Here is a 21,506-nt window from a genome sequence, read left to right as displayed (position 1 = left end):
ATCTGTGTCTATATTCAGCTAAACCACATCTCCAACTCTAGTCTATTACCATGTGGACCATCCTAAACCCTCTCTCTTGGCTTATCTGTAATTTCCACTGCAACAGTGAGCTAGTTCCCAGCACCTGCCATCCACTTACTTGTTAAATCCATTTACGTGTATAGTGATCTCTCACTGTATTTTATCTGTGGGTTTATTTGTCTTCCAGATCAATGCTTATTCCCAAGCACTGAAAAATAACTAAGTGCTTAACACAAGTCAGGCACTGGCTTCCCTAGTGGCTCAGCAGTAAAGAATATGTCTGCAAGGTAGAGACATGTATTCAATCCCTGGGTTGGGAAGATCCCCTGGAAAAGGAAAGGGCAACCCACTCCAGTAATAAACCCACTTCCAGTGCCTGTAAAATCCCATGGAAGAGGAACCTGGTGGGCTATGATCCATGAGGTTGCAAAAGAGTTGGACATGATTTAGTGACTAAACTACAAGTGATTTAAACACTACAAGCATATTATTTACTTCTCACAACCAACCATATGAGACATTTATGATTAGCTCATCAGAAGAAAGTGTTAGTTGCTCAATCGTGTCTCACTCTTTGAGACCCCATGGATTGTAGCTCACCAGGCTCCTCTGTCCATGGGATTCTCCAGAAAGAATACTGGAATAGGTAACCATTTCCTTCTCCATTGGATCTTCCAGACCCAGGGATCAAACCCAGGTGTCATGCATTGGACAGATTCCTTACCGTCTGAGCCACCAGGATTTCGCAGGTGGCACTATTGGTAATGAACCCACCTGCCAATGCAGGAGACACAAGAGACTCCAGTTCAATCCCTGGGTTGGGAAACTCCCTAGAGAAGGAAATGGCAACCCACTCCAGTATTCTTGCCTAGAGCATCCTATGGACAGAGGAGACTGGAGGTCTACAGTCCACAGGGTCACAGAGTGTTGGGACACAACCGAAGTGACTTAGCACACAACAGAAGAGAAAAATCGAGGTACAGAAAAACCAAGGTGGTCGCCCAAGCTGCACAATTACTAAATGGCAGAACCAAGGTTGACTCCAGAGAATAGATCCACAGAATCATGAACTCCAGGGCCTCTCCTGGGTCAGGCGTCCTCCAGGTAGCATGAGCTGAGTTAATAATGGCATAGCTCCTTCGCTTCTGACAGTGCAGCCTTGTTGCTGCTCAGTGTTGAGAGCCGCTATCTACAGTTGTTTTCTCTGCCCCCTCACACTGTAGGTCCCTGCAGCAGAAGGTAAGGATGGTTCAATCACAGCATTGTGCTTTTTAATTCATTTGGGCCCTCACTACTTTTGTAAGTCATGGAACACACCACCTGGGGAATCCCCATTTCACCCTCAAGAAAGTTGCTCCCAACTCCACCTCTGTCCCACCCTGCCCCTGGTCTCTACCTCCCAACTCCCCGGAGATTTCACATCCTGCCAGAGGCCTTTCAGTAGGTGGTCCCTACACTTTCCTTTCCCATGCCTTGGTTTTATCCACCATTTTGTATATGCCCTCTTCACACACGCACACCTCTAAGAAAAGCCTCCAGCTCTGCCATGTGTTTGGGGGCACTCCCTCCTTCTCCCTACTCTCTTCTCATCTCATCTTCAGGACCCCTCAGTGCTCACTAGGTACCTGAAGACATGGAGAAGTTTCCTCAATCTTAAATTTTAAAAATCACGACGTTGTAACAACCTCATCACTCACTTCTCCCCTTCTTTCAGCAAGTATTATTCGAGGGCCTCTTCCATACCAGGCTCTTCAAAGCAGTGGGGATTCCAGGATAAACAAAACTGGGCAAACCCCTGCCCTCAAGGGGCTGACACTTCAGTGCAACCAAGCTCCGTGGAGGAGCAGGGAATGCCCCCACCTTCTACCTGCTCACAGAAACACAGAACATCTTGGTGAAAAGTGATTATATTTGTCTTATTGAGTATACAGAGGCAATGCCATGGTCCTGTAATACCAGGATGGTTGAGGGACAGCTGCCCACCATGTGTCAGGGTTGGCGATAGGTCAATCTAGAAAGAGACAGCCTGGCTTTAAGAACTGCACAGAAGCCCTTTGGACAGTCCCATCAGTGCCTGCATTCCACGCTGAACTTGTCCTTATTCAGGATTCATAGAGTAGGAGAGAAGGTCTACACAGATCCTATTGATGGGCTCCTCCTCTCAAGTTACTGCCTTGCAGTCGAGGGTGGAAACTCCTTTAGCTCCTCTTTTCTGGGTGCACCCCTGGCACTTTGTTCATCTTGATGAAGATCTGATTGATTTCTACGAAGGTCTTGGACTTGGTTTCAGGGATGATCAGGAAGATGTAGACGGTGGTGAGAAAACATATCACAGCAAAAATGACGAAACTGTAAGCTCCAAGGCCCACCTGTGGGAGGGGAGAGGGTCCACATGTTTGAAAAGGTTATCAATTTACTGCTTGAGTGTCTTGTGCCTCTGGGGCCCTGGGTCACACTTACTTGGATGAATGGGAAGACCAAGCCCACAGTGAAGTTGGAGAGCCAGTGAACAGTACCCGCCACCATGTAGGCAGCTGGCCGGGAGGACTGCAGGAAGATCTCAGTGACGAGCAGTGCGGGGATGGGACCTGAGGAGGAACAGGGATAGCTGACTTCTCTGTTGGCCAAGCAAGCCCACCACGGGTCCTGGAGCCCTACCCATGTAAGGTTCCAGAGGCCTCTGGCTCAAGGCAGAGCAAGTGTGTCTCCAGGACTCCTGATCTTGTGGAGAGGCAGTGTGAGAAGGCATCTACCAAGAGTCGGGCACAATAGGTGACATCCTGTGATGTCCCCAAAAGGGGTCCATGACCATCCATAAAGATCTCTGCCCACCACATACATGGGCACTGTGTTCCAGCCTACACATGCTGCTTTACTGTCCTCCCTCTTGTCATGCTCTGCCCAAACCCCTCAGCCGCAAGAATGTAGCACAGAAGCCATTCAGGGCCGAATCTAGCCCTCCCTGGAGCCTCTCTAAGGAGCTCAGACCAGAAGTTTCTAAGCTGGTGGTACAGAAGAGGGGCAGTGAAACCACTGAATCAGCTCTGGGGTACATACTGGGCCCAAGGGCATGACCTATGACGTAGGAGATGACACAGGCGATGCTGACATAGGGCATCCAGGATATCACGTCCTGTGGAAAGGAAAAAGAGCTGAATCACACCCAAAGCAGAGACAACCTGGGTTGGGACCATCAGGACTCTTGTCTCCCAGAGGGCCAGTCGCTCTGCCTGAGTTGGGAAGGAGGCCCCCTGGCACCTTCTTCAACAGGCAGCGCCACCTGCATGCCTCTGGAATATCCACTGTAAATGAACAGTGGGTTGCTGGGGCAGGTGGAGGGCTGACCCCAAGCAGCTGACTCATCGTGATGATAAGCATGCACAGAAGGGCCCAGGTGGATGGCTGCACCCCAGGCCCCACCTTCCTCACCTGCATAGCCAAGGCCCCCGTCAGCACGCAGCAGGCAGTGAAACAGACAGAGAAGCCCAGGAGGAGCAGGAATCTCCTCCCCATAAGTTCCACCACGAAAATCTGGAGGGAAAGGGTGAGGAAAAGTGGGAGGCTCAGCAGGCTGTGGCGCCACCCCAAGCCCCGCCACTTCCCTGCCCCGACCGGCCTTTCTGGGCAGCCCCACTTCCATGTTCCACACAACACCTTTCTAAAGGGGCAGCTACACTCCAGTATTCTTGCCTGGAGAATCCCATGGACAGAGGAGCCTGGTGGGCTACAGTCCATGGGGTCGCAAAGAGCCAGACACGACTGAGTGAGTGAGCATGGCACAATGAGAGCTGGGTGGGCTGTGCACCCACCTTCTCGTGTGTGTGTGTGTGTGTCCTTGAATGGCCAGTCCAGGGGCCCTGTTTATCACACGGCGGCCCTGGCACAGGTAGTGACCCCGAACGTATAAGACTGGAGAAGAGCCGCCTCTCACAGGGTAGCTTCCAGCGTAGTGGGTGGGGTCTCCATCTTTGGGAGTCATAGGCTGCCCGTCAGGAGAGACAGGCTGTCATCTGAGGACAGCCCAGAAGCTAGAGATGAAGGGACCAAGGGGCACATTGCCACCCAGATCTCAGCTCCTTCCTGGGCTGAGACCACCTGCCCCCTCAAGGTGCCCTCCATCCCTGGTGGCAGACGGGGACTTGGCTTCTGGGATACTCACGGCGCAGACGGTTATCAGCACGTTGACAGCACCAGTGCCTGCCGTCACATACTGGACATCGTCCTCTTTCACCCCGGCGCTCAGGTAAATCTGGTCTGCGTAGTAGTAGATCTAGAAGGAAACCGAGGTGAGGCCTGCCAGGCCACCACCTGGACCTCTCGGGGTGTCCCCCGCACCCGCCGTTGTCCAGGCCGAGCTCCACCCCCACCCCAACATCTGCTCCCTACCGCATTCACTCCGGAGAGCTGCTGGCCCGCCATCAGGACGATGATGGAGATGACCTGCCACCGCAGGGACCTCATCTTGAACAGCTTCAGCACGGAGATGAAGCCCGCAGCCTTCTCAGCCCTGTCCTCCTCCAGGATCTCCTCTATCTCCGCGTCCACATCGTGCCAGCCACGCAGCCTCCTCAGAGCTGGGGGAGCGAGCAGAGGGCGAGTCATGGGCTGGACCACGGTGCCCACCCCCATCCCTCCTGAAAAGATGCTGGAACCTCAGTCCCTTGTCCTCGACTCAAGGGAAAGCCTCACCGCGTTTGGCAGCTTCTTCATCTTTCTTCTGAATCAGCAGGTACCTGGGGCTCTCAGGGAAGAAGGGCAGGAAGAGGAGCTGCAGCACGGCGGGGATCCCAGTCAATCCGAGGAGGATGGGCCAGCCTGCAAGGAAACCAGTGTGACCAGAGAGCTGATCCCAGCGCCCCAGACCCGGCCTCGCTCCAGCTTGCCTCTGCCTCCAGCCAGGTGGAGCCCTGTTGGCTGCTCTGGCCTTTTATCCTGATGGTTATCTTTGGGTCTGGAACACAGGGGATGGGGACAAGATCTTGTCTTTTTCATCCCTGTGTCTGCCAACCCCTAGGATGGTACCTAATGAAGAGTGGCCACTCTAAACAGTTAGAGAATGGATAATGATGAATAACTACTGCCCACCTACCCTGGGGTTGCAATGAGTCAGACACGACCTGAGCAAACGAGCTCAGGTGTGCTCTGTAGTACACCTACCAGCTGAACAAAGTGAAAAATTCAGATGATACCAAGTGCTGGTGAGAATGTGGGCAGGTGGGAAGTCTCCACATGCTGTGTGGACATGTGGCATCTTTAGGAGATGGTCTAGCAGGAGCTAGTGATGCTGGACACCACACAGGCTCTAACCGAGCAGTCGTGCTCAGCAGTGTGCCTGGGCGACCAGGATACCAGAAGGAGAATGGGCCAAGCAGCACTGATTATAGAAGGGAAACTCAGAAACAAGGCAAACCATCATCCATAAACGATGGTTCACTCATCAGGTGGAATTTTGTACTGTGCTGAAAATGAAGCAAGTCAGGACAGGAGCCTGTCACACCAATGTGGTGTTTGGTGCAGCGTGGTTCCACACCATGTGGTCCCACTGTATTAAATCCAGCGACAGACATTAGCTCTATCTTCTAGAAAAGTGGTGACACTACAGGGAAGAACAGGGGCACAATGATAAGTGTTGGCACAACGGCTCCCTTTGGGGGTGAGAAGGCCGTGATTGAGGGGCACACAGGGAGCCAGTCAGTTCTAGTTCTGGATCCACAAATGAACCATTGTTTATGGACGATGGTTTGCCTTGTTTCTGGGTTTTCCTTCTATAATCAGTGCTGCTTGGCCCATTCTCCTTCTGGTATCCTGGTGGCCCCAGCACACTGCTGAGCACGACTGCTGGGTTAGAGCCTGTGTGGTGTCCAGCATCACTAGCTCCTGCTAGACCACCAATAAAAATGGTTAAATAGGGCATCCCTGGTGGCTCAAGATGGTAAAACGTCTGCCTGCAATGCAGGAGACACGGGTTCGATCCCTGGGTCGGGAAGATCCCCTAGAGAAGGAAATGGCACCCCACTTCAGTATTCTTGCCTGGAGAATCCCATGGACTGAGGAGCCTGGTGGGCTACAGTCCACGGGGTTGCAAAGAGTTGGACACGACTGAGCGACTTCACTTTCAGGGCTTCCCTGATGGCTTAGTGGAGGAGAGTCTGCCTTCCAATGCAGGAGACACGGGCTCCCTCCCTGGATGGGAGGATTCCACATGCGGTGCAGCAACTAAGACCATGGGTCACAACTGCTGAGCCTGTGCCCTAGAGCCCAGGAGCTGCAACTACTGAAGCCCACGCACCCTATAGCCCGTGCTCCGCAATGAGAAGCCAGTACATCGCAACAAGAGAGGAATCTCTGCTCACTGCAACCAGAGAAAAGCCCGGGCTGCAACGAAGACCCAGCACAGCTAAAAATAAATATATAAATAAAACTATTTAAAGTAACTGAATGAGTGGTTCAGGCTCCTTCTAGGAGCTGTGAATGCCTGACTCACTCCCTCTTCTCCTAGGATTTGCAGAAAGTGATAAGCTTGGACATCTGTGTGCCAGGCACTATTATGATTATTTTTCACCTGTAGCCCACTCCCTGTCACAGCAACCTCAGATGGCAGGTACCAGAGTCAACCCCATTTTACACCTGCAAACACTGAGGCACGGAGGGTGCAGCTCCCTCACCCGAAGATGAGTTATTTGGGAGAAAAGCTGAGATAGGAACTCAGGCATGTTGAAACCTGAATCACCATCCTCCCAAGCTCCTCCCACCTCTTGGCTCCAAATCCAGGGCCTAGCTGATCTGAGTTCTGCTTCCATCACCCTTGCATAGATTACAGCAAGCGTGGAACTGCCTGCCATTCGGGCTGCTGTCTGCCTTCTGGCCCCCCTCCCAGCCACTACGTGAAATTCTTTTCACCAGGTCTCAGTGTCCCTGCCACATCCAGACACCTGGTTCTGATCTTGACCTACCCCGGACTTCTTTGCAGCCTTTGTGCTATGGCTGCTCACCTCCTATGCCCCTCGCTTCCATAAACTCTGACACTCTTCTCTTCTGGCCTTCCTGCCTTTCTTCCTTCTTCAGTGAGCACCTGTTATGTGCCATGAATTGTGCTGGAGATTCTAAGATGAGTCAGGCCAAGCCCTGCCCTCCATGCTCTGCCTGGGGGAGGTTGCAATGGCTGAATAGTCACAGTGAAGGATGGAGGGACAAAGTGAGAGGTCACCAGGATATCTGCAGCTCCCTGGTCGCACAAAGAACTTCACACTCCTGGCCTCTCTGCTCACACTGGAATGCTGGTCCTACTTCTCCCAGCCCAGACCCTCTCTGAGCCCCTCTCCCTGGGTGGACCTATGGCTCTTTCCCCACATACCACAGAGTACTTGAAAGGTGCCAGGGTTTTCTGGGCCCTGCTGGCTGGTTATGTGCCATCACTGGGAGACAGGAACCTAGCTGCTTCACTCCTGGTCCCAGATCCTTACAAGGGTGATTGTAAGGTGGAAGAGAGGATAGTTAAAACTCCGACCCAGGCCTGCACTGTCTGCATTTGTGTCCTAACGACACCTTGGAGATGTGATACAATCTTTCCCGGCCTCAGGGTCTACAGCTGTAAAATGGGTACAGTAACAGTACATGCTCATAGGTTGTTTGGAAGATTAAATGAATTAATATAAAAGGCTTTGTGTCTGGCCCATGACAAGTACTTTATATGTTTTGATTGGTGCTTTATTAGTGGTGATTTCCCTTCAGAGTTTTGAGACCTAAGACAAAGAAAGGGGAAGTCATGCAAACACAGTGACAGTTATGAGTTACTGTGCACCTACTATGTGCCAGGCGCCAGGCTCGTGGGGCAGGGGGTGTGGCTCTGGAGTCCAGGTCTGGGGTGGATGCTGGCCCTGAGACTCACCACCACCTCCACGGGGGCTGGGTCTTGTGACCCTCTTTCCTGGTCTGCAGTGGGATAACCACAAGTCCCTGGGCAGCTGAGTTGCCGGGAGGCCCCAGTGCAGGGGTGCTGGAAGCCTTAGACATAGAGTCTGGCACCCTGGCTGCCTTCATTACTGGGCCCCGGGTCTAGCAGCCACTCAGACAGCAGCTCAGCCTGCTCCCTCGAAGCCCTCTCCTACGTGTCCCAAGAGGGGCCAGAGAACATCGTTCTGTGTGTCCCCACCAACCTATTCAGGCCTGTTCAGGCCTGCTCAGCACAACCACCACCTCGGCACTGTGGGCTCAGGGCTCTGCAGTGCTGAGCCCTGCCTCATGGTTTACAGAAAAGACCAGCTCATAGGAGCGGGCTAATGGTCTGGAGGCATCCCGAACTCACCTTCTTCGTTTGCCAGGAGACTCCGAAGACCAAAGATCTGGGCCACAAGGATTCCGATGGTGATAAAGAGCTGGGGCACCACCCCCAGGGCGCCCCTCCAGTTCTTAGGGGCCAGTTCCCCTAAGTACATGGGGACGACATTGGAAGACAGACCTGGGAGAGGGGGTGGAAGTAAAGACACGATCTGGAAACAGTGGTCTGGCAGAGACAAGCTGTGTCTTCAAATACATTTATTTTCCTTGGCAATCACATCGTCATCGTGCTCAGTCGCTAAGTCACGTCCGACTCTTTGCAACCCCAAGGACTGTAGCCGGCCAAGCATCTCTGGCCATGGGATTTTCAATACTGGAGTGGGTTGCCATTTCCTCCTCCAGGGGACCTTCCCCACCCAGGGATCAAACCCATGTCTCCTACATTGCGGGTGGATTCTTTACCACTGTGCCACCTGGGAAGCCCTTAGCAATCATAATAGTTGGGCTGAAACCTTCTCAAAATTACAAGAGTAAGCAAACATCACCTTTTGCAATTCTTAGTCCTTTAGACATTAAGAGAAAATGGCCTGATAGAAGTTCAGTGTTGTAGCTTCCAGACTGGTGTCACCTGGAGACACAGGCCAGCAGGACCTCAGGAATTCCCTCCCTACTGGTGTGGTTTCGGAGAGGAAAAGCCCAGGTGTGTTCTGGACAATCTCTCCTCTCTTGCTCCTTGTGAGGGAAAACCTGTTAACAAAAGGCCTGCCCGCCAGCTTGACTTTCTTATTTATACAATAAGCTGATGCACAGACATTGAAGCACAAGCTTTATTTTTTAATAAGGGCTGATAGTGGTAAAGAATCTTCCTGTCAATGCAGGAGATCTAGGTTTGATCCCTGGGTTGGGAAGATCCCCTGGAGAAGGGAATAGCAAACCACTCCATGGGGTCGCAAAGAGTCAGACACAACTGAGCATAATATGCCATTAAGCATTACAAAAAAAAAAAACCCTTCAATATTTATTGCGGACCAGTATTTATTGTGGCTTTCTTGGTGGTTCAACGTAAAGAATCCTGAGCCTGGTGGGCTACAGTCTATGGGGTTGCAAAAGTCGGACCCGAGAGTGACTAATACTCAATACCAACTGTATTCTGGGATTTGTGTAAGGTCTGAACTGTTTCTGAATCGGTATTTGAACTTGTCAGTTTTCCTGTCTTACTACAGTCAGATCCCCTTATGAATAGGTGGAATTTAATTTTATAGACTCCAAAGTATATTCACATTATTATCTCATTTAATTCTCAGAGAAGCCCCATGAGAGGTTGAGGATCTGGGAAGGTCAGATGGGTGGTTGTTCAGTCACTAAGTCATGTCTGACTCCTGCAGCACTCCAGGCTTCCTTGTCCTTCACTATCTCCCAGAGTCTACTCAAGCTCATGTCCATTGAGTCGGTGATGCCATCCAACCATCTCATCCTCTGCTGCCCTCTTCTCCTCCTGCCCTCAATCTTTCCCAGCACCTGGGTCTTTTCCAGAGTCAGCTCTTCACATCAGGAGGCCAAAGTATTGGAGCTTCAGCTTGAGCATCAGTCCTTCCAATGATTATTCAAAGTTGATTTCCTTTAGGATTGACTGGTTTGATCTCCTTGATGGGTTGTCACTGTTCCAAACACCGTACACAGAGTCAGAGGCAAGCTGATGCTCAGCAAGACGTGGGGTCTGAGAGGGAGGCTCTGACCACAGGGAGACCAAGGGAAAACGTGTGGGGCGAGGGGAGGCTGGAGCTGCTGGTGACAGGAGGGTGTCTGACAGCCCTGAGATAGGACACTGATGGCCAAGTTTTCAAGCTCTGCATTCTGCCCAAGGACATCTCTGCTCAGTATTTTAAAAAGGACATCATCTTTCATTAATTAATATCAATTCTTTCTGATTTTCAGAGCAAAGAGGGACAGTCTTTAGAGCAGCTCTTAGATGTCTTGTGGGTGGGTGGGGAGGGACTCTGCAGGCCCAGTGCCCAAAGGGCTGTGGAGGAACTGAGGCCCTGGAAGTGCCCACTCATCATTCAGGCCCTAGTGACCGCATCTTGAGGCCAAGTGCTTCGCAGCTTAATTAAGAGCAACACTGGAGAGACAAACACTGGAGGCTGTGAAGAGATCGGGTTCCCCAAATGTTGGTAGAGAAGTGACTTTTAAAGTTTAAATTCCATTAGTGAAAGTCTGCAGTGTTTTTATCAAAGACCTTGACTAACAGCAAACCAGCTAACTGAGCATCTGGGGGTCTGAGCTGCACTCACCCTGTACCCGTTGGTCAGAGTGGCCACTTGCTTCATTTATAGGGGTGTCAAAGTACCACAGAGTTTGATGACACCCTTTCTGGACTTTTCAGGAAAAACATGAAGAAATGAACGGGAAATGGATTAGGCTTCCACTAGCGTTCTCCAAGTATGACCTAAGGACACAGGGGTTCCTGACACCTGGGGTTCTGTGAGATCAAAACTATCTTCAGAACCATCCTAAGATATTATTTGTCCTTTGCATTCTCCTTCTCTGATGAGTTTTTCAGCAATCACACACCCGCTGACATCACACCAAGAGAACACAGAAGTAGGTTTGAGACTGGCTATCTTCTATTTAGCCAGACATTTAAGAGATTTGCAAAAATGTAAAGCAATACCACTAAATTTTTTTGGTCTTAGAATTATTTTCATAAAGACATGTAATGGGCTTATTATTGCTATTTTAAAATGAATTAATTTAAATTCTTAGTTGCAATTTCTAATGTGGTAAATATTGATCAAAATAACACATGTGAGCAAAAACTCCTTAGAACCTTCAATAATTTTATGAGTGTAGAGAGATGCTGAGGCCAAAACGTTTCAGAACTGCCAAGTTGAAGTCACACTCATTTAAAAGCAAAGGTTGGTTGGGAACTCCCTGGTGGTCCAGTGGCTTTCACCACCAAGGGCCAGGGTTCAATTGCTCTCATATGTCATGCAGTGGCAGCCAAAAAAAAAAAAAAAAAAAAGGAAAGGTTGAAATATCAAACTGTGATTTGTAGAGCCTAATTTTTTTTTTTTGAATCAACTCTGAATTGTTGGCTGTAAATAGTAATGTTAACAGCACTTACCCATTGCCAACGACTTCTAGGAATCGTCTGTGTTTCATAAAGCTGAGCCCGGCTGCAGGATAAACCCACAGGAGCGGGGCTGGGTGCCTTGCGGCTCCCGCCCAGACGGCAGATAAATGTCCAGGCACTCCCAGGCATAGCCAGAATGAGGGCAGTTTGCCAGGGGACCCATTACCCCTTCTTTGAAGTGACTTCTTCTCTTTTTGGGAACCTTGTTTTCCTCTTTATTCCCCCAGGTCTGCAATCCCTTGCCACTTCCTTCAATACTAGGCTCCTCCTCATCTTCTCTATTGTCAGTAAACTCCAGGGAAGGGGTTTGCTAATGCCCAGGCAATTTATCCCTTCATCCCAATCCCCGTGTTTGGAAGGAGAATGAGTCACTTGATGATGCCAGAACCTGGGGTCGGGGGGAAAGGGCAGTGAGTGAGTGCCCAGAGTGCAGCATTTCCAGGGGTACCCACCTGTTGAGAGTCCTTTGGACAGCACGGAGATCAGAAAAGGAAATCAACCCTGAATATTCATTGGAAGGACTGACACTGAAGCTCCAATACTCAAAGTATTGGCCAAGCCACCTGATGTGAAGAGCCAACTCATTGGAAAAGACCATGATGCTGGGAAAGATTGAGGGCAGGAGAAGGTGGGGCATACAGGATGAGATGATTGGATGGTATCACTGACTCAACGGACACGAGTTTGAGCAAGCTCCCGGACTTGATGATGGACAAGGAAGCCTGGAGTGCTGCAGTCCATGGGGTCGCAAAAAGTTGCACATGACTTAACAACTGAACAACCACTACCACCCTTGGGTCCCCATCCTGCAACGTATGGCTCTGAGAGTGGGCAGCTCTCTCCCTTTGACGACCCTGGCCCTTCTGCTTACAGAAGACGACAATGTGAAGGGAGGCCATGGCACGGCCAAAACCATGTGTCTTCAGTCTGAGGCATCATGGATGAGGGACTTTCCTATAACCAGGGCAGCCTGGCCTGGGCAGAATGACTCTGAAGCACTTACAGTCATCAACTCTTTTCTGATAGGGGGATTCTACATTAGATTGTTTCTCAAGTTTTTTGACCAGAACCCATAGGGCACAATATAGAAATATATGTTATGTCTAACTTGGTTCTCACATATGTGTAAAGAATTGAAACAAAGTTTCAAAAGACAGTCCTTACCTTTCCTGCATGTAACACACATCCCCATAACACAGGGGCTTCTGAGTCTATCCACAGCAGAGGGGCAAGAATAGCTTGAACCTACATGCTTTGGAGACCCCAGATAGGTTCAGGTCCCAGAGGTCTGTTCTCCCTCCCCTTGACTATCCCAAGTCACAGAATGGTTTACCTGCACATATTCCCACCAAGACCCTGGCCACAATTATCATCTCAAATGACTTGGCGAGGTCACTGAATCCCATTAAGAGCGCAGGCACGATGGAGAAGATGTTGTTGAACAGCAAGGTTCCTTTTCTGCAGAGGACAAAATACCAATTAGTTTGGTTTTAGGTTTCACTCACTCCTTTGACAAGTGTTTGCTGGGCCTCTACTCCATTACAGCAGTTGCTGTTGTGTTACACGCTTTGTTGTTGACCTAAGACAGATACAGGTCAAGTGGATGGCCTGATTCTCAGTGGGAGGAAATGTAAATGACTCCCAGGGGGACGACATCAGTGGCACACACAGGGAAAGACTTAAATATTACAATACAGTAAAGGGGGAAAGGTGGAAGTACCGACATATTTCCTCTTCTTGGGCTCTAAAATCACTGCAGATGCCGACTGCAGCTGTGAAATCAGAAGACTATTGCTTCTCAGCAGGAAAGCTATGACAAACCTAGACAATGTGTTGAAAAACAGACGTTACTCTGCTGACAATGGTCCATATAGCCAAGGCTATGGTCTTCTCAGCAGTCATGTTTGGTTGTGACAGCTGGACCATAAAGAAGGCAGAACACCAAAGAATTGATGCCTTCAAACTGGTGCTGGAGAAGATTCCTGAAAGCCCCTTGGACAGCAGGGAGAGTAAACCAGTCAATCTTAAGAGAAATCAACCCCAAATACTTGTTGGAAGGACTGATGCTGAAGCTGAAGTCCAGTATCTTTGTCATCTGATGAGAATAGCTGACTCATTGGAAAAGTCACTGATGCTGCTAAAGATTGAGGGCAGAAGGAAAAGAGGGCATCAGAGGATGAGATGGCTGGACGGCATCACTGATAAAATGAACATGAACTTGGGCATAAACTCTGGGCGATGGTAAGGGGACAGGGAGGCCTGGTGTGCTGCAGTCCATGGGGTCACAAAGAGTCAGACACGACCAGGGTGACCTGAACAATCAACAACAAAGGGGTTTGAAACCATAAACTACTGAGCTTTTAACGTAATCTTGAAATCCAAACTGGATAAGGACCTTGAGAGGAAAAGTTTAGGCCAACCTCACTTATCAACATGGATGTGAAAATCCTAAGTGAATTATTAGCTGATCGAATTCAACAGTACAGATTAAGAATATTTCAGGACTTCCTTGTTGGCGCAGTGGATAAGAGCCTGCCTGCCTAATGCGGGGGACTTGATCCTTGGTCCAGACACACTCCAATGCTGAGGTCGCAGCTAAGCCCATGTGCCACAACTACTGAGCCTGCATGCTGCAGCTACTGAAGCCCAAGTGCCTAGAGCCCATGCTCTGCAACGAGAGAAACCACCACAATGAGAAACTCTCACATCCACAGTAGAAGCAACAGTGCCTGCTCACCGCAACTAGAGCAAAGCCTAGGCAAAAACAACAAAGACAACCAATACAAGGAATATTTTCCCTGGTGGCTCAGCTGGTAAAGAGTCTGCCTGCAATGCAGGAGGCCTTGGTTCAATTCCTGGGTTGGGAAGATCTCCTGGAGAAGGGAATGGTTACCCACTCCAGTATTCTGGCCTGGAGAATTCCATGGACTGTATAGTCCATGGGGTTGCAAAGAGTCAGAAACGACACAGCGACTATCATTTTCCCTTTTCAAGGTTAAAAACACCATATTATACATTATACTAGGGAAAATATAGGATTATCAAGTGAAGTACTAAAAGAAGTTAACAAAATTGATGCCATTATGATTTTCAAACCTTGCATAGAAAATAAGGGCTGGGTTCCCTGGTGGTTCAGATGGTAAAGAATCTGCCTGTAATGCAGGAGACCTGGTTTAATCCTGGGTGGGGAAGATCCCCTGGAGAAGGCAATGGCACCCGATTCCAGTATTCTTGCCTGGAGAATTCCATGGACAGAAGAGCCTGGTGGGCTACAGTCCATGGGGTCTTATAAGAGTTGGACAGGACTGAGTGATTAACACTTTCACTTACTATAAAAATGAGGGAACTTATGTGTGCTGATAAAGGGTATCCCCTAAAAGAGTGAGTGAGTGAGTGAGTGAAAGGTGCTTCTCTCGTGTCCGACTCTTTTCGACCCCATGGACTTTACAGTCCATGGAATCTCCAGGCCAGAATATTGGAGTGGGTAGACTATCTCTTCTCCAGTAGATCTTCCCGACCCAGGAATCAAACCAGGGTCTCCTGCATTGCAGGTGGATTCTTTACCAACTGAGCTATAAGGGAAGCCCATCTCTTAAAAACCTAAAAGAAAAATACAAACCCAACTTAGTGAAACTTACAAAGCATTCCCATTTAAGTCAAGATTGGACATGGACTTGGGCCCTGGAGAGCCAACAGCAAAGTGAAAGCTTCTCTTGGGCGTCCCCTTGCATCAGGCTCCCAGGAGTCCCACAGCCACCACTCCCATTACCCCCCAGGAAGGAGCAGTACTGTTACCGGACACACAAAACGATCCACCACATCCCACACAGACAGTACAGCTTCAGACAACAGGATCAGATAGAAGCTACAAAATATGTATTAAGTGAGTTGTGTCATAGGGCATACATGTACACCTATGGCTGATTCTTGTTGAGGTTTGACAGAAAACAACAAGATTCTCTAAAGCAATTATCCTTCAGTTAAACATAAATTAATTGAAAAAAATAATGAGTCAAAGCATAGTATACAAAGAACAAGAAAGTATATAAAACAAAGCTATCCAAAATAATAGCAAAAAAAAGATAGATTTTAGAAACAAATGAATAAAAATTATAGAAATGAAAAATATAGTCGTTGGAAACAAAAATGCAGTAGATGAACTGCAGCAGAGGAGAGAATTAATGAATAGAAAGGCAAATCTGGGGAATTACATAGAAAGCAGAGAGAGAGAGAGAGAGGAGGAGGAAGAGGAGGGAAGTATGACAGATTAAGGTAAGGAGGATTATAATATCGCTGGGCTTCCCTGGTGGCTCAAACAGTAAAGAATTCACCTGCAATGCAGGAGACCTAGGTTCGATCCCATGGTTCGGGAAGATACCCTGCAGAAGGGAATGGCTATCCACTCCAGTCTTCTTGCCTGGAGATTTCCACAGACAGAGGAGTCTGGCAGGCTACAGTCCATGGGGTCACAAAGAGTTGGACATGACTGAGCAACTAACACTTTCACTTTCATAATATCATTAGTCACAGTAGCCAGAGAGTGGAAGCAACCCAGACATCCATCAATGAATGAAAGAATAAACTAAATGTGGTATGTTCATACAACAGAGTATTATTCAGCCTTAAAATGAAAGAAATCCCAACATGTGCTACAGTAATATTGTACTCTGAGGGCATTAGGCTAAAGTGAGATGACCCAGTCACACAAGGACAAGTCTTACATGATTCCATTCATGTGAGGTCCCTAGAGTCGTCAAATGCACAAAGATAGAAAATCCATTGGTGACTTAGGGAAGAGGAGAAAGGGGAGTTATTATTTAATGGGTACATGGTGTCCATTTTTGCAAGATGAGAAGTTATAGCGATGGATGGTAGTCATGGTTACACAACGATGTGAATGCACTTAATGCTGATAACCTACACAATTAAAATTTGATTAAAATGTTATACATGCATTTTACCACTTTTTTTTCCCCTGCAGGATCTTAGTTTCCTGACCAACGATCAAACCCAGACCCCAGCAGTGAAAACGCCCAGTGCTAACCACTGAACCACTGAGAATTCCCACCATAACTTTTTAAAAATAATTTTCTAAAGAAGTCAAAAAGGCAACAACAACAAAGACACTGAGGAGTTTCCTGAAGAAAGAATATAGAAAATGGAGGAGAAAAAATATTCACAGAAATGATGGCTGAAAACTTTCCAGAGCAGAAGACATGAAACCTCAGACAAGCAACTGGAATAACTTCTGGGATAAATAAATTAGCCATCAGTTGCTTGTGAAAGAGAAGATTCAATAGTGTAAGGATGTCAGTTTTTCTCCAATTAAATGATAAATCGAAAGTAATTCCAAGTAGAATCCTTTTTCAGGGATTTTGACCAACTGATGTTAAAATTAACACAGAATAGTAAAGGAATATGAATAACATATTTTTGAAAGCAATTGATTTTTTTACATGAAAAAAACAAAACTGGCTTTCCCTCACCACTCACCCAGTAAATACAAAACAAAATTCCAGATCTATATGGGAAAGACAAAGTTGTAAAATTATTTTTTAAATTATTGAAGACTATCCGTATGACATCTGGTGCGTGCATGTGTGCTAAGTTGCTTCAGTGTGTCCAACTCTTTCCACCCCTATGGACAGTAGCCCACCAGGCTCCTCTGTCCATGGGAGTTGCCATGCCCTCCTAGATATCTGGTAGGAAAGACTATTTAAGACACAACAAGCAAAAATCATGAATGAGTTAAATGTGACCACTTGAACATTTAAAGATTTTGAATTTTTACTATATGGGGACTTCCCTGGTGGTCCAGTGGCTAAGGATCCAAGCTAGCAATGCAGGGGCCCAGGTTCGACCCCTGGTCAGGGAACTAGATCCCATATGCTGCAACTAAAGATCCTGCATGCCACAACGGAGACCAAAGATCCCCCAAGCTGCAACCAAGACCCAGAACAGGCAAACAAATAAGTTAATTCATTAAACACATAACAAAAGTAAGCTTAAAAAATACTATATGCACAATTAAAAACAGAGCAACAGATTGAGAAGATATCTGTGTCTGAAATAACAGAGTCCAGTGTGGGCATTACTTACACATGTTTAGAGGTGCAATTTCCTCCCAGCTGTGTAATTCTGGGTAAGCTACAGCACCCCTCTTTGCCTGTTTTTTCCAAGTGTGAAAAGAGGAAGGGCTTTTGTAAGAATCGGAGGATTTAATATCTCCTAAGACAAAGAACTGATACTCTTGAGAGTATTTGGAGAAGACTCTTTGAGAGTCCCTTGGACTGCAAGGAGATCAAACCAGTCAATCCTAAAGGAAATCAGTCCTGAAAATTCATTGGAAGGACTGATGCTGAAGCTGAAGCTCCAATACTTTGACCAACTGATGTGAAGTGCTGACTCATTGGAAAAGACCCTGTTGCTGGGAAGGCAGGAGAAGGGGAAGACAGAGGATGAGATAGTTGGATGGCATCACCGACTCTATGGACCTGAGTTTGGGTAAAGTCTCGGAGTTGTTTATGGACAGGGAAGGCTGGCATGCAGCAGCCCATGGGATTGCAGAGTTGGATACGACTGAGTGACTGAACTGAAGTGAATTGAATATCCCCTAAAAGCACTTAGGATAGAGCCTTGCACAGACGAACAAATGAATAAATTGTTAGCTTGCTACTGATATTTAAGGAATGCTGACAAATCTTTAAGAAAACCACAAACAGCTGAACAGTATTTATCACCTCTTCAGTTGGACTTGTAACTGTCAGCTCCATCTGCACACCAGACCACTAGTCCTTCACTCAGGAGAAGCACCCTGCAGACCTGTGACCTGATTGATGTCCTGCCCCCTGGTGGTCCACAGGGAGAACTGTGCATCCAACACCAGACTGAGAAAGACTTCAGATCTTAGATCCCGATTCACAGCTTGTATGTGTCTATTCTGAGATTCTACTATACGTGTGTGTGTTTTTAATATATATATTTATATATAACTTGACTTATTTATTTTTGGCTGTGCTGAGTCTTCCTTGCTGCGAGCGTTTTTCTCTAGTTGCAGTGAGGGGACTACTCTCTAGTTGTGGCTTCTCATTGCAGACGCTCCTCTTGTTGGGGAGCACAGGCTCTAGGGCACGCAGGTTCAGTAGTTGTGGCTCCCAAGCTATAGGGCACAGGCTCAATAGTTGTGTCCCATGGGCTTAGCTGTTCCTCAGCCTATGGGATCTTCTCAGATCAGGGGTTGAACCTGTGTCTCCTGAGTTGGCAGGCAGATTCTTTACCTCTGAGCCACCAGGGAAGTCCTTCGATTCTTTTTGAAAAAGGCTGGGGAAGGAATCAAGTTGTAAAGTCGGGCCTTGACTCTTGAGCTCACTAGATCTGTGGCTGAGAATAGAGCCCTGACCTCAACCTGCCTCTGTGTGCCCATCCTCAAAGGGAGGAGGTTGGAGGGGAGGAACTCTTAAAATATTATTCATAACAAGGCTGCTATCTCATGCCTGTGGATTTTTACCCAGGGAGTGGGGGAATCAAATACAGAATCTCTCATGTGTCTAGAGTTAGAGGCAAGATTTAAGCTCTGCTCTTAGCATTCATGACCCTCACAATGAGGGTCACCCTGGGACCACATGGTTTCACCCGGAAGGGCTCGACATTGATCTCAGCCATTGCAGAGTTTTGCAGGAATTTAACTTGGGCTACATTTTGCATATTACTGGACCCCCATGTAAAAGAACAGAGCAGGTTAGCTTATGTTCACTTAGGAGGCCGAGTTTAGGAGCATTAGGCCCCATGTCTTGGCCATGCTGTCCTACCCTTGACTCTTCCAAAGGCCAGAAAGAAGTTGTGGTAAGCTTTCAAGACAAGAGTAGGCAAGAGTGGGAGTGAGTCCTGATCTCTGAAGCACTCTCTGTTCTGTCCAAGCCCACCCCAGAGCCCAGAGAACCGTCACCCTCACCCACCTTCACCCTTGAGACCTTCATCGCCCAGGTCCCCAGACACTTGGTCAACGTATTCTTCTTAACTCCATTAAGAAACAAAAATCATCACAGTGGTCATTACTTAATTTTACAATAATGATTTCTGCTTTAAGCTTGGCTTTAAAAAATTTTTTTTCTTTTTTGAAACCTTTTCTTTTATATTGGAGTATAGCCGATCAACAATGTTGTGACAGTTTCAGGTGGACAGCAAAGAGACTGAGCCGTACATATCCATGTGTCCATTCTCTCCCAAACTCCCCTCCTATCCAGGCTGCCATGCTATGTGGCAGAGCAAAGCTCGCTGTGCCCAACAGTGTGCCCAGTTTAAATACCACAGTGTGTACATATCCATCCCAGACTCCCTAACTATCCCTTGCCCGGATCCTTTCCCCCATGGGAGCCATAAGTTTATTAGTCTGTGAGACTTTTTTTTTTTGGCCTGGGTTTTAAACTCTGATGGAGTCTGTGAGTCTCACTGCCTCTTACCTGCCTAGGTTATTCACCAAGGGGCCGACCATGAGAGAGCCGAGGAAGCCTCCGAAGGGAAACATGGACACAGTAACCGACCACAGCAAGGTCAAGTAGAACTCGTTCATGTATTCACCGACTCTGTCATAGTAGGTATAGTTGTAGAAGTCTTTCATGAACTGGAGAGCAGAGCAAAGCAGAACACCAGAATCATTCGAGCTGGTTTGCAGAAAGAACAATGGAAGCTGTCGGGCCACCCCGATGGGATGAGCTGGGCATGTGGACATCAACACGATGAAGTGGAGGAGAGGGAGTGAGGATTAAAAGCAATTAGCAGGGGGCACCCACGGGCCGGGGGCAGGAGGCTGCGAGGCCTCTGATAGGCAAAGCACTCAGGATGTTTCTAACCCCAGAAAGGAATGACTCCAGCGTTCCAATCACAGAATCAATGTCGGATGATCCCTTCCCCATCCAGCCCCTGCTGTGCATTACCTGTCTGCCAGAAGATCAGAGCCCTCTCAAACCTCCCCTGACCCACCCCTGAGGCCGGCCTGCCTTGTGTCCAGCCAGGCCTGGCTCTCCACAAGAATCTGAGGCCCGGGGACCTGGTGCAGCCCCACGGCCCCCTGCCTGCAGGTTCCTTGAGTCTGTGCTGCTGTCTCCTGGGTGTGACCCTCCCTTCACTCGAGGCCCCACCGTGTGCCCTCAGCATGTGTGCAGCCCTACCCAAGCAGCCACCCAGACACCAGCTGCTCCAAACCCGCCTCTCTGCTCCCTGGGGGGCTGCACCTTGCCCACCACAGCGACCTACCTCAGAAGGAGAGTTAATAGTAGCCACGTTGTACCCATACTGGAAGGACGACCCAAAGGCAGCTATCAGCGTCGCCAGAACAATCACGGCTGTCAGCCTCTGCGGGAGACGAGATCACAGTTTCAGGTCAGGAAGCAGCCCCGGGATTCCAGGGAACTCAGGACTTACTCAGAGTCTTGTAGAAAGATGGACGTAATGGGACTTGAAGACCCATGGTCTTTCAACCACTCCATGTCTGGAACCCTACCCTCCACTCACCTGGGTAGAGCAGGTTTCCTTAACAGTAGCGCTTAGGCTTGGACAATCCTGTGTTGTCCTGGGCTGTCCGATGTGCACAGTAGGGACAGCCCTCCCCCATCTGTGACAACCTAAAAGTCTCCATACATAGCTAAATGTCCCTAGAGCAGGTGGGGACTCACCGCTGTTGAGAATCACTGGGTCAGAACAAAACTAAAGGATCACCTGTTCCAGCACTCCATCCAATGTCTGAGTTGCTTCTGTGACATTTCTGCTGTGGAGCTGCCTTGGCCTCCTGCAGCAAATGCACTCAAGTACTGCCTCCAACAGCGCTTGTGTGTTTAGTAGCTCAGGCGTGTATTTGTGTTTAGTCGCTTGGTCATGTCTGACTCTTTGCCATCCCAACCAAGGACTGCAGCCTTGCAGTCTCCTCTGTCCATGAGATTCTCCAAGCAAGAACACTGAAAGGGGTTGCCATTTCCTCTTCTAGGAGATCCTCCTGACTCCGGGACTGAGCCCACATCTCTTATGTCTTCTGCACTGGCAGGTGGTTTCTTTACCACTACAACACCTGGGCTTCCCTGAT

General features: G+C 48.5%; 2 protein-coding genes across 2 annotated transcripts in view; both read right to left on the bottom strand.

Moving 5' to 3' along the window:
* Positions 1-21,506, bottom strand: part of GPR157 (G protein-coupled receptor 157) — an 82,460-nt gene that overhangs the window by 36,543 nt on the left and 24,411 nt on the right. The window lies entirely within an intron of this gene.
* Positions 1,913-20,855, bottom strand: LOC102178379 (solute carrier family 2, facilitated glucose transporter member 5). The gene is made up of 11 exons (XM_018060391.1): positions 20,684-20,855; positions 19,891-20,051; positions 12,765-12,889; positions 8,327-8,479; positions 4,711-4,836; positions 4,408-4,595; positions 4,181-4,291; positions 3,451-3,552; positions 3,079-3,154; positions 2,482-2,609; positions 1,913-2,390 (listed from the first exon to the last, which is right to left on the bottom strand). Exons 2-11 carry the CDS (start codon positions 20,046-20,048, stop codon positions 2,220-2,222), a joined length of 1,338 nt encoding a protein of 445 aa, XP_017915880.1. The 5' UTR covers positions 20,049-20,051; positions 20,684-20,855; the 3' UTR covers positions 1,913-2,219.

Source organism: Capra hircus, chromosome 16 (genome assembly GCF_001704415.2).
Source record: "Capra hircus breed San Clemente chromosome 16, ASM170441v1, whole genome shotgun sequence".
Taxonomy (NCBI): Eukaryota; Metazoa; Chordata; class Mammalia; order Artiodactyla; family Bovidae; genus Capra; species Capra hircus.
This window is presented reverse-complemented; position numbering and strand designations above follow the sequence as displayed.

Excerpts from the sequence above, each read along its gene's own strand:
- LOC102178379 (XM_018060391.1), bottom strand. The coding sequence starts at position 20,048 with ATGAAAGACTTCTACAACTATACCTACTATGACAGAGTCGGTGAATAC. Across the intron at positions 4,837-8,326 it reads TCTCCTGGCAAACGAAGAAG|GCTGGCCCATCCTCCTCGGA; the intron begins GTGAGTTCGGGA and ends GTTTCCTTGCAG. Across the intron at positions 4,596-4,710 it reads TGAAGAAGCTGCCAAACGCG|CTCTGAGGAGGCTGCGTGGC; the intron begins GTGAGGCTTTCC and ends TCGCTCCCCCAG.